This window comes from Chelmon rostratus, chromosome 7, assembly GCF_017976325.1.
Source record: "Chelmon rostratus isolate fCheRos1 chromosome 7, fCheRos1.pri, whole genome shotgun sequence".
NCBI lineage: Eukaryota > Metazoa > Chordata > Actinopteri > Chaetodontiformes > Chaetodontidae > Chelmon > Chelmon rostratus.
The window spans coordinates 11,330,399-11,348,999 of NC_055664.1; the positions used below are offsets into that span (position 1 = coordinate 11,330,399).

General features: G+C 45.2%; 1 protein-coding gene across 1 annotated transcript; it reads right to left on the reverse strand.

Annotated features, from left to right (window-relative positions):
- Positions 1 to 12,492: 12,492 nt before the first annotated feature.
- Positions 12,493 to 15,207, reverse strand: slitrk3a (SLIT and NTRK-like family, member 3a). Its single transcript, XM_041941216.1, has one exon. The coding sequence runs from the start codon at positions 15,205 to 15,207 to the stop codon at positions 12,493 to 12,495; it is 2,715 nt and encodes a 904-aa protein (XP_041797150.1).
- Between the last annotated feature and the right edge of the window lie 3,394 nt (positions 15,208 to 18,601).

An 18,601-nucleotide genomic window follows, 5' to 3' on the forward strand; every position in this document is an offset into this window, starting at 1 on the left:
GTAAACACTCTGGACGATTTTGCTCTTGTGTGATAGCGTGGGCTCAGATATGCTGGGGCAGAATGACGATGAAAGCTTGGATATAGCTGTTAAGGTCAAATTCTGTGGACTTAACGATTTATTTTATCTTTCAGGCACAAAATACAGGTTTATATTAAGCATCCCTGGAGGTAATCAATAATTTCCTACTTGTGGTTTGACTCGCCAAAGATCACTGCAACATAATTTGCACTATCAAAAGCTCTTCAGATTGCATGTAAGATTGTGCACCGCTGAGACCACTACACTTACGTCGAATGTACGGGGTTACACTGGATGTGTCAAAGAGTTAATTGTGTAAAGTTTTAGCTTCAGGGTTAAACTAAAGGTAAAATCCATTAATTGAAAGTAAAGCGCTATGTTTTGATAACTAACTGACATTTAAATTAATGTAGGGAGATAAAGATGGTTACACTAGGAAAAAGGGCATTGCATGTTATAAATGACAATATAATAATGGTGACACTATAGCGTCCAGCTACTCAAGCTATATGAGATAATGTTTTTGAATAGGGATTATTCAGTTTAGAAAACTGTCTATAAATAAAGTATCTTTATAATGCTCTTCTTCATGTGCACCCTCGCACACTTTAAGGAATAGTTTGGCATTCTGGAAATAAGCTTTTTTGTTTTCTTGCCGACATTTAGCCCGATGTAGATGAGAAGACTGGCACCACTCCCATACCTTTTCTGTTAATTAAGAGGCTGCAGCCTGCAGCCAGTTAGTTTAGGTTAGCATCAAGACTGGAAGCAGCTAGCCTGTAACTGCGCCTGGCCAACAAGTAGCCCAGCACAAAACCCTCTGTAAAACTACAACATCAAGACTCAACGTGTTCATTTGTGGGCTTTAGGAAATGATTTTTTTCAACCTTTCCACAGAGCCACGCTTGCAGTTTTATCCTGTTTCCAGACTTTGTGCTAAGCTAAGATAACCGTCTCCTAGATGTAGCTTTGTATTTAATGTCAACATACAGGTTTGAGGGTGGTATCAATCTTCTTACCTAACTCTGAGCAAGAACGCCAATAATGGTATTTACCAAAAATATCCATTAAAAAAAAAAATGTTATTACCTATCAGTGAGTGAAAATTGTGTTTCTCACTCTCGTTCCCCACCCATGTTTACCCCACCAGGCCAGAAATTTGTGTCAGCAATCTCCTGGTCACAGACCTGCTTCTCTAGGGCCAAACTGCCCTGTAAAACCCTGACATGATCCAGAGAGAGGGAGAAGGATGGGAAAAATAGATGGGGTCAAAGGATCGAGAGATGGTTTTCAAGTGCAAACGATGGGGGCACGGATGAAAGAGAGAGGGGGGAAAAAGCAAGAGAGGGTGAAGGAGAGGATGAGAGTGGCCGTCCCTCTTTCTTTCTTTCTTCCTGCACACACACACACACACACTCGCATGCCGTGTCTCTCCGTCTCTCTGTCTCTTACGTCAACCTGCACGTCAACCTGCCCGTCAACCCCGCCGACCCCAATGATCCATCAGCTGCTGCTGCTCCGAGAGATGCGGGGAGGGACGGGAATGTGAGGCGAGGGAGGAAAAGAAGAGAGAGACGGGTTAGAAGGAGGGTCACCACCTCCTCTGCCGCTTCCAAAACTAAACAGCGGCCTGGCTGCGTGAACGAGGGGGGGGGGGGTTGCTTTTTACCTCTGAAACCCTGGATGCTTCATCTGCTACTCGTGTATCTCCCCTCATTCTCCAAGCGGCCTCTGCTCGCGTCACTCTCGCTGTCACCGCTCCTTCTCCTCCCATTTCCCCAGTGGCTTGTCTTCCCCCATTTCTTTTCACACTTAGAGAACCGATGCCAATGAAAATGCTCGCATGAAGCAGCAATCTTGCTGTGCAAATCCTCTGTGTGCACATCTTTTTTCTCTTTAAGGACAAAATAATTTAGTGTAATGACCAGCAAAAATTCTGATAATTCACCCTGGCTACTTCCTTAAGTGCCAGCCTAAATTACTGGCCGAGTCGGCGCTGATAGAAGGTACAGTATTACAGCTTTACATTTTACATTTCATCCCCCTCACCCGCCTGTCCATCACCTGCTCTGCTCTTCTCTTCACCGCTCTGTCATTCTCGAAAACCAAATTATTCATGGAGCCCGGAAAATTACTCAGTCGCAGCAGTTAAGCATGCTCATACATCAGACATTTAAAAATAGTTCCTACTCTTTACCTCGCCGTCTCCCCGCGTCATTTTCCAGCTATCTCTTTAGGTGTCCATAATTTCACTTCACGTCTGCAGTGTCTACACTGTTTATCTCCCCATCCTCTCTTCTCTTCACCTCTCCATGTCATCACTCTCCCCTCTTCTCCCCCCGGTTTCTTATCACACCCTGCCCTCTCCTCTCCAGGCAAGATGGAGAGAAGGGGGGAAAGGGGGGGGGAGACCAGGGTGGAAGAGGAGATAGCAGAGAGAAGAGTGACAGCAGCTTACGGGGAAGTGGATGGGGGCTTTTTTTTCCCCTCTCTGTTTTTCTATCTCACTATCCAACTCTCTCTCTCTCTCTCTACCTTGCAGTTTCTCTCTCTCGTCCACCCCCCCTCACACACATACACACACACTGCAGGTATCTCTGTTTCCTCTCTGTCTGGTTGTGTTTCCTTAAGGGTTCTCAGCTTCGCTCATACACAGCTGAGATCTGCCTGGTGCTGCCCTCGCTGCCTGACGACGGCTATATGCACGCACACACAAACACACGCGCACACATGCATGGGTGAATACATTGCATGCACGCCTGTCTACACACTATTACTCAGATAAACCTGCGGGGAAACACGGGAATATCCTCCGACAGAGAACGCCTTCAAAAATACGCCGTGCACCTGCGAGCAAAGCAGACATGTCGGACACACATGCTGATTTGCGCGACCAGTGCCCATACACCCATGCAGCGTGCTACTGTCGAGCGAACACACTGCTTTTGTCCCGCCTGTGACCGTGAATCAGCATTCTGCCTGAATTATAGGGCTGCATTATGGATTCTCTCCACAACCCACATACTCTCTAGACATTGTTCAGAGAAACAAACACAAGCACACACAGCAACAGCTAGTAGACCAACAGACATCAGTGAAACCTTCTTCAGTGACAGAAAACAAGCGCTTAACGTCAATTTTACCCTGTTGGTGAGACTGTTTTTTTTCCACCACCACAGAAATTATACAATGTCTTAGCCGTGACAAGGAGAAACACATGCTCCTCCTACGTTCACACTTGCAGGCAGAGCTCTGTAAATTCCACATGAAACATGATAATAACCTTTTCCTTTGCAAAAATTAGCACATCTGCGATTTTTGGTTTCCTCTCTGCTCCGTGTTCTGTGTTTTGCGTGGTGCTACAGATTACATGGCCACAGTCATGGTTTTTTGGGGGGAGGGGGGGCTGTAGGGAATAGTAGGAGGGGATGAAGGATATTTATGATTATTTAAATTCACGGCAGGGAGAGGAGAAGGCAGTGGTGATATAGATCAAACTGTTTCGAGGAATTTTAAAAGAAGAAGTTATTCCTCATCTCATAAATGCTTGGCTAAACTGATTTAGCTCTAAAAATCCTCTCGTCGCTGTGGATTTGTGACCATTAAAATGTTCATTACCTATAGGAATGTATGGGCATGTGTGTTTGTGTGAATGAGTGCTGATCCTCTAAAAGCACTCTGGCCTTAATTAAGCTAACTCTTGTATTGTTGAGCTAACGCTAACAATGCAAGTGATCCCTGCTCATTAGGCGAAAATCTCCACAAATCTCTCCCCCTCTCTGCCGTAGCAGTAGTTACTGAGCACTTTCACGAGCTCCACAACAGATCCACATCATTACACACACTCTACAAACACGCAGACACAAAGCCACGGCCACGCACGCATACAGTGTAGAGACACATTACGCATCATTAGGCTCACTAACAGAGCAGAAATGTTTGGCTAACATCAGGTCAGTGGCCGAGGACACACCGGTGGTCCGTCTTGGTGGGCTGACAGGCAGCGATTGCCTTCAGACACACACACACATACACACACACACACACACAATGTATTTGTCAACAGTAGAATCAGGTTTGTTGTGTTGAAGTGTTGTCTGACAAACCAACCCAATTTAGAACACAACCCTGTACACAGCTGGCTTTTAAAACTACCCCTCATTTGCAAATACAACATAGAAAAAGTCACATATTTTCAATTATGAACAACTGAGAAACTCGAACTCAAAATGCAGATTTTTGATCTATTTCACCCTGAACGCACCTGCAATGACACAAACAACAAATAAATTAGGACCTTTAAGCATCAAAGACGAGCGTGTTGCATAATTCCCGTTGCAGTCCTGACATGTTCTCAATTTCTGACACAAATTTGGGGGGTTAGGGTTGCCATATATCCTCAATCAATCCTCCCTACTTCTTTCTTCTCAGCTGCTTCCTCCTGCTCCCCTCGCCCTCTCTTTGTGCTACGACCATAGCCTGGAAGTCAGCAAACAGCCAGAGGCAGCACCACACACACAAAAACAATTGTGTGGAAATACAATTCCACAAAATAGTGGAAGTCAGCTTTACTCAGTCTGGAAAACATGTTTTTTCTCTGGAAAAATCCGTCTGCGTGCATGTGTGTGTGCAGGCCAACATTCATGTATTCGCGTAGCCCTGTATAAAAACAAACGTTTATATAGCTGAAGGTACGATATGAAATTACATTTCACTTGACCTCATAAATTCAGCTTTGCACCATGTTGACCCTGTTACAAAACATGAATCATTTATTTCACATGCAAATGTACTTTGCTGTAGTCTGCACTGCGTTTTTGAAGCATTAGTGCGGGTTGTTCCATCCACAGACACACAAACAGCCAGCGAGCGCACCACAAAGATCGACTAGTCTGCACCGACAAAGAGCAGAATGAGAGAGGCCCAGCTCTCTCCCTTCATCCCCACTTCCCCTCTCTTTCTCTCTTTATCGTGTCTTCTTCAGTCATCACTTCTGCTTCCCGCTGATTTCTTTTCTTCCTCACAATTCCACCGTCACTCAAATGTGTAGAGTGTGCTGGCACAGCACTCCGCATTACACCATTCAGGGCTGTTTTTATTGGCGTAAATTTAACACACGCTTTGATTCTTTTATTTCTGCATCAGCAGCTAGATCTTGCTTTCACTAAATCTCTGAATACAAAGCATTCCTAAACCTGCAACATCACGGAGCCCCCCTGCAGGCTGCTTTTACAGTATGCAAGAGGCATCATACACTTTAAACAACCAGGCACATCAGCTACGCCAGCCACCAGCAGGTGGCCTTGGCCAACTAAACCATTCACGATGTGAGTGGAGCAGCTGAATGTCAAACCACTACACGCAGGCACAAAAGAGACACCAGTCTCCATTATCTACAACTTAATTTTACTTTAAATAAAACCTCTGACAAGAATTCAGGCTAAGAGAGCATCTTTGTAAAACAGTTTGAAAATAAAAGGAGGAAATGAAAAAGGAGTTTAAATGGTTAAGCCTTTCTCTAGAGGCTTGTGAATCGGTCTAACTAGCCGATCTGCTGATCTTCAGAATGATATCTTGTGTCGTTTTCTTTGCTGGCAGCACAACAGATAGCAACGTTTTGACAGCAGAAACTCTCAGTGACTTGGATGTATAAAAGAAACGCAGAAAGTTCGTTTATCCTGTTCCTCAGTTCGACTGTTATTTCAACCAGTTTGGCCCATTCTCTCGGGTCACTTGTAGAAGTGATGAAGCTCTGTAAAAACCAATGCTCCTGACTAACACACACAGACAGATGGACACACACACATACACACATACACACACTGCAAAAGCCTTTGTACCATGTCAGCTAAGCAAAGCACAGGACACATGACTGAACTAAACTAGTGTCTGTGGAATATTACCCAGCAGAGCACGACATACAGACTGGCAGCGAGGTCAGCAGGCCGGCGGTTGGCTGTTTGTCCCTGTGCTAAATAAGAGATACGTGGATGTGGAGGTGCAGAAATGGAGGGCAGAAGAATGGATGGAAAAAATGAGTGTAAAGAAAGGGAGGCTTAAAAATAGAAAAGGAGAAAAGTGCAATAGAGGGAAAAATTTAACAGAAAAATATGAAACCACGTGAAACGAAGAGTCAGGGGAGGATGCTGATGACTGACTTTGTGCAAGTGTCACCTCATTTGTAATGGCTACATTACAAATAACAAGCGGCCAAACTCGTTGCCATTTGAATGCAGAAATCAAGAAGAAGAAGGAGTCTAGGAAATTCACTACAGCCCATCCTGAAGCACAAAGTAGGCCCCACACTGCGGAACAAAGACAGAGACAGGCTATTCAGAACAGCAGCCAGGGACACTATGCTCCATATTTTATTTTATAAAATTATGCCTCTCCTTCTCCCCTCCCCTCCCCTGAAATGAGTGATAACGACACAGATCGCTAATCTTTCTTACACACTGAAGCTAAGACTGTAGCACACTGCTGAGCAGCACAAATGACTGCAACTTTTTCCAAACTTGCAGCGTTTTTTGGGGTTTTTTTTAGACAGGAGAGAGGGCCATGATCTCCAGGGACCCAAAACTCACTAGGCAAACAATACGAATGCAGAGTTTTACAGCGCAGACGGCAGCAGAAGTAGCTGAGGGTTGAGAATCACCCCCTCTCTCTCTCTCCCTCCCTCACACACACACACACACACACTGTAGCTCTCCTTCTGCACCCACTTTTTTCTCTCTCTTTCTCCTCTCCCTCCCCCTCTCTCTCTTTCAACATACTGGGTCAGTCGAGCTCCTGCACTGCAGCACAGTCGTGTGATGTGTTCAAGGCTTTTCATGATCTCAGGGCTATGGAAACTGTACCAATTGGAGTCACTCTCTTTTCTTGTTTGGGGATTTTCTTCCTTTAATTTCTCTGTTGTTGTATAATGTACAATTTGTTCCTGTTAGAATCGTTAATTGTAACAGCCAGGCTGTCAAATGGCAGTCCTCTGAGGATTATCCCAGTCAACACACTTGGTCCTGTATACAGTATTGCATCAACAGTGAATGCAGTGCATGTGTATAACAGAGAAAAACAGCACTCTCCTATAAAATAAGTACAGCAATGGCCAGACTATGTCTTTGCATTAAAAGATACACAGCACAAAGAAAACCAGAAGTAAGTTGAGCCATCAGCATAATCGCACAAAAGTCAAGTAAGCTCCTAGACACACACACACACACACACAAACACAAAAAAGCCTTCCCCACATTTCCTACCACACACAAACAAACACGCATGCACCAAAAGTGGAATGTGCCTTTCTGTATGCAGCACCTGCAGCATACTGCAACTTCAGCACGTTGGTCAGAGACAGATTGGCTTTTTCAGCAAACTGGAGATAATTCCCCGTTTCCCAATTGGAGAAAGCATATCACACCACACACGCATGCGCGCACAAACACACACACACTCACACACACACATATTGCAAAATATAAGTGGTCACAACCCTCTCTCAGTCCCTTCATAACATGCTCTCTCTGCTTTGGACTCTGTTTGGTTAATTGGACAATTACAGCTTCTTTCAGTGACAAAAGAGCAAAAAGAATCCCTGCTTTCTCTAAGTGGCACATCCTTCACAATCCTCTACTGACAACTTCATGTTCTTTCACCCTTCCCTAAGCCGCTTGTCTGTGCTCTCCCTCCCATCAATACTGCTCTCAAACTGATCCCTCCCTCCCATTTTTTTTTTATTACTCACTCACTATTCATTCTGTGCTGCCATTCAAAATCATGTCTGGGCTAATTAAGACTCTCAAATACCCCTCAACAAACACACACTAATAGAGCCGAGGAAAACAAGAGACCAGAAACGCACCGCGAGCATGTAGCCACACACAACGACAGATGAGCCTGTGTACCTGTCCGCCTATCTTGCATTCCACACACACACACATGAGCGTGCACACACACACGGACACACATAGGTGCACCGACAACTGACGGCAGCCTTCTTCCGCTGTGCAGTGCAGACACACACCAGCCAGAGGCCTGAAAATATCCTGAGCCAAAGTGCCAGAGGAGAGGAGTGGAGGAAAATATAACACCACACATGAAACCACATCCCCAGAGACCACCTAAAAAGTGTACCTGTAAATCCACACAGTCACATCCAGATGACTGCCTGCACTCAACAGGAAAAATACCCACTTATATTTACTGACAGCAAATGGCTAGGGTGAATTCAGAGCTGGTGTGAGAGCCCACAGAAGCCTTTCTAATAGGCTTATAGTATCTCATATCTCTTAAATGAGCTCATTTGAAACAACTGCGTCATGGTTAAGGTTTAAAATCAGTCATTATGTGTGCGTGTGTTAATAAGCATGCATTATATTCAGCATTATGTTCTAATAAGTCTTGTAGATCAATGCCTGAAGGAAAGTACGCCAAGCATTCTTTCAATTTAGCTTAACTACAATGGGAAAAGCAACTCATGAGAGAAGCCTTCCAGAACATTTACAGCACTGACTTATAGTCAGCATGTTATTATAGTTTGCATTACTTGAGCAGCTGTGCTAGCAAACAATCAACCACTTTCAAACCAGCTCAAAATGTAGCTTAATAAAGTGAGTAGAGCTTAAAGCTAAGGTGCAGGAGATGCATGACACAGCTGTTTAAAGTCTGCAGGTTTCATTCAATTAATGCAAGAAGGACAGAACTGAACAGAAAGGCCAGTCTGCTTGATTTAAAATGGAGCTAAACAAAACTTTCCTTAGTCCAATGACTGGCAACATCTACAAAAAACTTTGGTTAAGATGTTTGAAAGCAAGACTTCAGAAACTTAACTGAGCCCAGACAAGCATAAAGAGAAACTGTAACACCAGCCAAATCCCAGTTCAAGAATGGATAAACAAAATAGATAACAATGCAAGCTCAGCATTAGGGCAGAAAGAAGGACATACATAGACAGAAGAGAGAGTGAAAGACAGTTGTAAGGACAGAGACGAGGAGAAAGCCAAGGACCAAAAGAAAGGCACACACTGCATTTACCGTGCTGAAGTCTTGCCAACGTGCAAACCTCAAGAGAGATGTTGCAGGAAAGGTTAACTCCCCTGCGGAATTCAAATATCACTGACACGACAGAGAAAGATTCACACAAGCAAAGCATGTTTACATTACACACACAAAAAGAAACATTTAGCCAACCTTCAGTCCCAGTGGTTGCCCCTATCTAACATTCCATCAGAGTATGAAATCACTTGGAGATATTAGTGCAGGATAACAAGAGGATTTATTGGGATAAAACCACTCCGCATGGTATAATAGGGCAAAGCCCAGCACTCATTTGTGAAATATTATGGTGGGTGGGTGACAGGGGTGGAGGATAAAAGGTTACCAAGATATGGGACTATAGCAAAATCATCAATGATCCCAAAACTTTATTTATTCATTTGGGGTTGGGGGTGATGGTGAGGGTTGGGGTTAACAGAGTAATGCATTATGTTTTTAATCAAACTGAGTGCACACTGAAAATGCTGACCATATAGTCTAACCTCTTGGTCAGGGAAAGCAAGGCTGTGTGTGTGTGTGTGTGTGTGTGTGTGTGTATGTGTGTGTGTGTGTGAGTGTGTGTGTGTGTGTGTGTGTGTGTGTGTGTGTGTGTGTTAGTGATAAAGTAAAAAAAGGAGCAGACAAATGATGTGGCGCAGCAGAACATGGGAATAATACAGCATTGTGAAACTTTCTGCGAGTAGAAAACAAAAAGCCTTGACGTAATGCTACCATGCTTACAAAGGCTTTATATGAAGGTGACCTCCACTCGTTTGAGAAACAGTAATTGTCAAAGAAATGCAACAATGAATACAACACAAGGTAAAATGCTCCATATTACGCACGCTTATAGACTGGATCATTGATGATCAATACTGGAGATGACTAAACTAGACTAGCTAAGGGCCTTCCCATTTAACAAGGAAGTGTGTGGTTTGCTACATATTTTCCACTTAGTGTAAATTGACACGTATGAGAAACTATAACACCCAATTGCAACTGAGAATCACCACTCCTAGTAAACCTATTGAAATCAAAGCAAATTGCATATCATGCCCATTTCAAAACAAAACAGAGATGCACCCTCCTTTCCATAGATATTCACAAATTTATAGACATCAAGATTGCATCATATTTTTCCAAAATTAAAATTTCACCTTAGGAAAGAGAAAAAGAAATAGCGCTATGATGACGTGTACTTGACCATATTGACTCCACAGCTGTGTCAACCTTGGTTTTTTGTCTGCTTGCTCTATTTGGTCCCAAAAATGAATCAGGCTAGGATCGGGAAAATAATACAAAATATCAAAAAAAGGGAAGCAACTAATGTTTGGTGTTGAGGGTTAATATACCACCACCATTTCTAAAAAAAAAAAAAATAATAAAAATGCTAGTAATCAACAGTTGAAAAACACTTTTTCAGCGATTTCAAGATTTTCTTTTTTGAAAATAATTTGTTGATTCAGCTAGAGTGACCTGCTTTATTCTTCCGTTTTCAAGACAATTGGTTGAAATAAAGCAAGAAAAAAAAGAAGAAAAAAGCATGGAACACATGAAACCGCACTGAAATGAATAAAATTATCTTATGCCACTTGTAGGTTTTACATATAGGTATTCTGACAATAATTCTTACTGAGTACGAGGCTTGGTCACCTCTTAGGATAAGCTTTTTGTGCATTACATTATACTGTAACTGCATCCAGTCCACTAAATGCCCAATGGATCTGAACACCTTTTTATCGCCCTCCAGTGGACTGAATCCACACTGCTACTTTGGGGAGAGTCAGAAATTAGATACACAAATTCCAAGAGCAACTTCCAATCGTGTTTTCACTCCCTCTCAATTACTGTTTATTAGCCTACATCAGCAGTACCCGTTTAGATAATTGAAATTGCAGTGTGCCTCACTGATTTGGTATATCCTGTCACATCATCCACTTCAAAAGCAGCAGCATTCACTAGTTCTGGCATTGCGTTTTCTGTATCTTTTACCTTCAGATTACATCCAACTAGGACCAGTAATGTAGTGGCAAATAAAAACTGTCCTCTATGATGTCCAGCAGGTGAAGATCATAGGACAAACTATCAATAGAGAGAAAAGGCAAAAAATTCTACTTTGCTTAAATGAATTTGGAACTGATCTGAAAATAATAAGGAGCTGAACTGAGTTTAAATGTTATTGCCCTCCACTACATTCCTGTCTAGCATTGGTTCAGTAGCTATTCTTCCATCTGCAGCAGCATTAACTCATGATGGCTGGCCACAGCTTCAACATGCCATTTTAACAAGACACCACATACACGGCCTGTCGACAGCGCTCCACACACAGGTTCCCGTGGCATCAACCCTTTCATCATTTGATTGAAGAGTTTGTTTTTATTAAGAAGGCTATACCAGACGCATAATCACTATACATTGATTTAACATTACCTTTACAATTAAATTCTTCACTGAAATTACAGAATAAATATATGCACATTTTCTTCAAATCTTTGTGAGAGAGAAAACATTAAAAGTGCTTCCTACAAAGCCGTTAGTGGGTGACAATGGGGAATCCAGAAGCAATGGAAGGGGTGGGGGCGTGGGGTGGGGGTGGGTGGGGTTCAACAAAGTGCGTGGAAATATCCAGAAAACCTTGAGCGTTGTCTTATAATAATATTCACAAATGTTTTACCATCCGTACGTCGGCGCGTCCTTTTTACGAGAAGCACCCTGATATAGACAGAAGTCCTCAGTGATAGTAATAACCATATTAATAAGATATAAAAATTAAATAGAACACTGAACTGTAAATGCGTTGCAGTATCTCTGTTCATAATGTGACGTTATAGTTCTGAGTAAATCCCCTCGCTTCCTGCACCGAAGCGAGTGCATGCAGCAAACTGCAGTTCACTTTGATATATGTATTTTTTCTCTCTTTCGATCATTTCCTACAAACTTTATGTGCACGGCCTCCGGGTGTTTGTACATCCTAGTCAGGGGTAAAAGACACAGAAAGAAAACCCCCAAGTCAGGGAGACGTCCAGCTCCCGTGCGTCTTGCACATCATGGTAACTCCATAAAAAGGGGTTTTAGTGACAGATGTATTTCAGGATGTTTTGTATGTTTTATTCCCCGGTGCGCCTCTCATTCCTCTTTTGCTCTCTCTTGGGCATATAGAGATATTTATATATTATAAAAATAACGGCTGTTGACATTGCTGGCTACTCTGAAAAAAAGGCACTTCATTGAAATATCTGAGAATGGCCTCTCCTCCAAAGTGATTTGGGGGGGAACTTTGTTGTAACTGTAATATAATATTTTATTTTATATCATGCTGCTTTTTCAAGTTTATTATTTTTTTTAATATTGGTTTTGGGTGGTTCTGTTTTGAGGGTGGCAAAGTGAATGTGTTGATTTTGTGTTTTGTTTTTGTTTTTTTCTCTCCATGGGCTAGAGACGTTAAAACCGATAAGATTTTTCCAAGACTTCGAGGTAATCCGGCTTGGTTTGAAGTTTGGCCCTTAACTCGAGGTAATCGCTTTGTGACGGGTCGGGGTAGCAGCCTTTCCCCGCCGTGAAAAGCAATGTCTCCTTCAGCCGTGCATCCTGCTGCAAATCGGGGTACTGCATGCCTGGTGGGTGCGCATGCGCCACATGCATGTCCTTTAGTTTGGGCACTGTCCCATACAAACAGTCTACAAAGCCCACCGTAGGCGTGGGCCTCTGACTGTCAATCACTGTAGGGCAGAGCCCTCCATTCTCATGAAATCCTGCCATGTCAGCCGTTGTGTGGTTGACTGTAACGATGGTGTTGAGTTGAGAGTTGGAGACGGCCAGGGTCCACTCTCTCTCTTTCTCTAACAAGGTTCTGTAGTTACTGTTGCTACTGCTGCCATTGTCTTTCTTCTCTGAAAACTGCGCTCTGTCCTCCTCTGCAATCTCCCCCTCTCGAGGCTTATAGATGGGGTTGTTACACATCTGAGTCACAGGGTGGGGGATGTAATCATAAACGTGACCGTGGGCGTGTGTGTGACTTGTGTGAGTGTGTGTGTGCATACTGGGAGTCGGTTTCTCTGGTGTGCCAGTGTTAGCGGCACTGCTCTGCCTCGGCGGGTCCTCGAAAATCCTGCATTGCATTTGGATCCCCGTCAGATCGACCTCAGATCGTTTCCTGAAGGGCAGCTTCTTCCTGCGACGGAGAACAAAGGCAAAAAGCCCGGCAGCCACAAACACAGCAGAGATGAAGAGGATGAGCAGGCTGAGGATGAGGACAGAAAGTGGGACGGCCCCTCTCCCACCTGCCTCCCCCATCTCAGAGCTCCCAGTGGTGAGGTCATCCCCACCAGGCAGGGCCGGTGAGGGGCCTGAAGAGTACTTGAGCTCAGGACAGATGACCTCCACCTCCAGGGAACGCAGGTCCTTCCCAAAAGCAAACTCGGGTGTCTTGCAGATGACATCTCCAACCACAATTACGGAGGAGAGCTTTTCTAGCCACTGCTTGAGGGGGATGATATCGCAGGAACAGTCCCAGGGGTTCTGATGGAGATCAATCTGGACAATGGAGGTCAGATGCTCAAGAACGCCGTGCACAGGCAGGGAAAGGAAGTAATTGTTGCGGAGGTTGAGGCGTGCAAGGTTTGTGCCGGCAAAGGCGTCAGTGGGGAGGGAGCGTAGCAGGTTGTCATTAAGGAAAACCAGCTGGAGGTTTGGCATTAGGGAGAAGGAGTTAGGCTGTATCTCACGTATGACATTATACTCAAAGTACAGATAACTCAACATCTGAAGCCCTCTAAACATCCCAGGGGTGAGTCGCTCAATGTCATTCCCATTCAGATATAAACTTTTCAAGTTTGGAAGGTTGATAAAAGCGCCCTCCTGGACGTAGGATATCCGATTATTCCCTAAATGCAGTAAATCCAAACTTGAGAAGTTCCAGAAATCAGAACGGTAGATTTTCTGTATTAGGTTCCCACTGAGATACAATTTCTTGGCATTGAGGGGCCGAGGCAGGAGATCAGAGATGTTGTGAAAGCCTTTCTCTTTACAGTTCACTGTTAGCCCCAGGTCATTGATGTGAAGGTTGCAAGTACATCCAGCCGGACAAATTATTGGGATGGGAGGCCTTGTTTGGTAGCCAGCAATGGGGGGCTGGTTCATGCCTGGGTAGATGCTACGAGGGGTTGGGGGGTTCTTTGTGGGCCGAGGTCGTTTGGTGGGCTTGACAGCTCTTTCCTTGTATTCCACAGAAGAGGCGGTGTTGTGAAAGGAGGACAGCATGGAGGAAGGTTTCGTAGGCCATGTGTTCTCATTGCTGAAAGGGACCCGAGGAATTCCCAGCTTGGCCTCAATCTCTGCATCGGAGAGCAGCGGACAGAGCTCACTGCGCTTGATTTCCCGTAAGTCTTTCCCATGTAAGTGGAATGGGTACTCACATGTGATCTCACCAACCAGAGCAGTGTAAGGGATTCGCTCCAGCCACGTTTTCAACTGGACAATCTCACACACACAGTTCCAGGGGTTCTCCTCCAGCTGGATTTCCATTAAGCTCCTCCCAACGTACTCCAGCGTGCCCTTATACGGCAGTGTCTTTAGTCTGTTTCCTCTCAGGTCCAGATGTGTGAGTGACACCGACCGGAAAAGATAATTTGGGAGCACGGGGATCAGATTGTCATTTAGTATGAGCACTCTCAATTTGTGGAGGTGCCTGAATGCACCGCTTTCAATCCGTTTGATAACATTGTAGTCCGCCTGGAGATACTCTAAACTCTCCAACCCCAAAAAGGTGTCATTCCGGAAAACTTCTAGTTTGTTTTCATGCAGGAACAGCCGTTTGAGTATTCCTAAGCCATTGAACGCTCCAGCGTGGATGTCTTGCAAGGCGTTATTACCCAGATTAATGGATATGGCATTGTTGAGATGGAGGAAGCTGTTAAAGTAAAGCTTCCGCATGGAGTTCCTCTGCAGATTGAGCTTGAAGGGCCGACTCCATATCTGGGAGATCTGGCTGACATTTGTAAATCCTTTACTGTCACAGTGGACGTGGAAGATGCCCTCTTTGACCTCGCAGTAGCAGGGCTCGAAGCAGGGCTCGTCGATCTCCTCGGAGTCCTCTAGTAGTGGGATCGGGGTGGTCCATCCTAAGGCTATGGTGCTCAGCAAGGTAACCCACAGCATCCTCGCCGACACCAAGGGGATGAAGTCTCGGCTCCAGGGACAGAGCCACTTCACAGCACTGCAACACAGAACAGAGGGAGGGGGAATGGGAGGGAATGGGGATTGGATATGCACGCAAGTACACACACACACACACACACACACACAAACACACACCCTCACAAAGTGAAGTTTGAGGTGAGAGACAGACAGGCGAGAGAGGAGGGTGCGTTAGTTTCAGAATGGGAATTTTGAAATGAATACCAATGAATAATAGAATGACATTGTAGATGTTGCAATATTTCTGGGCGTCTCAAACTAAATATAAAGCCAGTACTCATGGATGTGGTCATGTGATATCCAGCAACACAAACAAATCTCCACACTCAGACAGCTAACGTCAGTATATAGGGGGGATTGCCATTTATTATACAGCAGATATGCCGGTAAGGTCGCAATAAATCACTTCAGAGATGCTTATCGCCGTGAATAAACGAAGGCAACAGCAGGTGGGTGAGGATAGCGGTGAGGAGACACCGTCCCCCGGCTGTGTTTATTACATAACAAGGACCTCAATCCCTCTTTCGGTAAATGAGAGTCCAGAGGAGCGCCGTGGAAATGAGAGGAGGCGCATCGAAGGTCTAACGCAGGAACAGGACGGGAGATAGATGTCAGCCTCGGTGGCCATTAGTGGGACGAGATGAGGATTGTTGAGGGACGTGCTGAACACCCATCTCGTTAAAATTCATCTTCGTATATTTTCGCCTATTGCTCACGGAGAACTCATCAGAAAAGATTACAAAATATGCATATGTGAACGGTGCCACAGAGGTCACAGAAAATGCAAGCCGAATTGACCAGTGTAAAGATGTCAAAAAACACGTCAAAAATGAGGAAGAAAAAAAGGAAAGTAGTCCAATAGGTCCAGTGATTCCGACGTGCAGGAAACAGCAGAGCCCCAGCTTTTTGCCCCCGGTGTGTTCGTGGGTTAAATGCCCCACAAATGCATAGGGAAAACCGTCAACTTATTCGTTGTAATTGCACCTGTCATTTGCCAGAAATACAGTCACTACAACTTCCTCTGGCTTTCCCAATTGGTGATGTCGTTGGAATATTAGAGGAGCAATGGCACAAGTGAAAAGCGCAGTGGACGAAGCTGCTGCTCCGAGAAACTCAGGTGTGAGGTGTTTCAGTAGATCCAGCACCTAGAAATAAATAATATCATATATGAAGACAGACGAATTGAAATAAGAAAAATAATAATAATATTAATAAAGGTCTAAATTTTCGATTTGATTAAAAATAAAGGGCTGATCGACGATTCCGTTGTATTTCCATGGTGTTACTGTAAGTGGGGAAAAAAGTCACACATACACACGCACGCACGCACATAGCCTCTGAATATCTCTCTGTAGGCTGTGACTTTTCATACATACACGCGCGCGCGCACGCACGCACAGCGCTGTCCGTTGAAGCGAGGGTGCTGAAAATCCAGAGGAGATGCGCTTGGACCGTCTGCCGGAGCAGAGCCGCTGTCCGTGGTGCTAAAACCAAAATCCCAGCGACGGGAGAGGAGAAGAGGAGGGGGAAAAAAAAGAAAATAGATTGTAATCTCCCAAAAACGTGACAATAAAGCAGGGGGGAAAAGAAAGGTTCCTTGAATAGGATCTCCTCGATGCAAAATTCACGGTTTTCATCTCCCTCCCGTGCGTAATCCTCCAGGATTTACTGATTCCGCTTCCACGATAGCAATCAAAAAGCGCGGATGCGATGTCAAAAAAACACTAACAATGACATTTAAAGCAATTAAAAATAACAAGTGCCATGATACATTCCCTTGGGGTGTATCAGATCGGGTGGCATACGTACTTAGTTTAGTGGGATTCCAACTTCACATATCCTCCTGCGGTGTGTTCTGCTGTCGCCCGGTGCGTCCCGCTCACCGTCCGATGCCGGGCTGTGAGGAAGAGAACAAGAAACAGGGGTGATCGAGCCGTTAGAGGAACAGGGGGAAACAGAGAGAGGTGGAAAGAGAGAGAGAGAGGGAGAGAGCAGGGCATTGAGGAGGGAGAGAGGAAGAGATGCGCATGTGAATGAGCCGCGGATTCAAAACCAGGCTGGGGAGATTCTGCACAGCCTTGCACGTACATGAATTAAAAGTGCTGCTCCTCGCGAGTGGCAATTTCAACAGCTATCACGAAATGCCAATCTGGAGATTTCTATCAAACTCAGTCAACAAGAAATGACGATGTCTCACAAGCGCCAGTCTGACCAAAACCGGCGAACAATCCCGCTTCTCGCTTACTGATATTTCCCCCAAAATAACCTTGCTGTCAGCGGAGCAGCGACAGCAGGGCACTCGCTGAGATGCACGCCAAGCATAATGCAGTAGCCTTTCGTCGTGATATTGGCAGGGGAACGGCGAATAAAGAACAAACGGCTATTGATCAGTCCACTGGATCCCCGCGATCCCTTATCCTCCGTGTATGGAGAGCGCTTGTAGTCCTGCTTTTTTGAAGTCCGTGGCTATGCAGACAGCAAGAGGCGTATGGACACACGCGCATGCACACACATCTATCTGCATGAGATCCCCCTTATGATACACCCCAGCACAGGCAAACACAGCTTAAAGCACTCACCTTAGTTTCGCACTGCAATTGGAAAGCATCGGGAAAAAAATGAGCACTAGTGTGAATCTTGTTAGATCTCTCTCTCTCTTCTCTTTCTCTCTCTCTCTCTCTCTCTTTCTCTCTCTCTCTCTTTCTCTCTTTCTCTCTCTCCCTCCTTCTCTCACCCTCTCTCACTCAGTGGCTGAGGCAAAAGAGAGGGGAGAGGAGAAATAAAGACGTGATGGGAATGCAATCTCCCCCACTCTCGCTCTCCGGTGACTCTGACTCTCTCCCCCTCTCTCTCGTATCCTTTTTTTTCCCTCAGCAGTTTGCTTAAAATGCAAGCCCTCGACTTGTGTCCGTCCGCTTCCTCTTCCTCCCCTCTCCTCCTCCTCCTCCCCCTTCTCCGCCGTCGCCGCCCCCCGGGCGAGCGCTCAGCAGCGTTGTAGCCGGGTGAGAGTGCTCTCTTCTCGGTTTCAGGACCTTGCCTCTGTCCGGCGCAGCAGTAGCAGGAGTCTGTGGATCATATCCATGGTTGGGTCAGCTGCTGCTTCTTCCTCTCTTTTTTCTTTTTTCTTTTTGTCTTTCTTTCTTTCCTCGGGTCCGTTTCCCTGTCGTGCGTCAGAGGAGTGAAGAACTGAGCCGGGGAGGTGGAGGGGCGGGGGGTGGGGGGGGGTGAGCGAAGGGGTGAGAGACGCAGTGGAGAGAGATCTGGCGGTGGGAGAAAGAGGAGGAGGGGAGGAAAAGAGTGATGGGGATGGTTGCGCTATAGTTCTGGATGCTGTCGAGAGGAGGAGAGGAAGCGA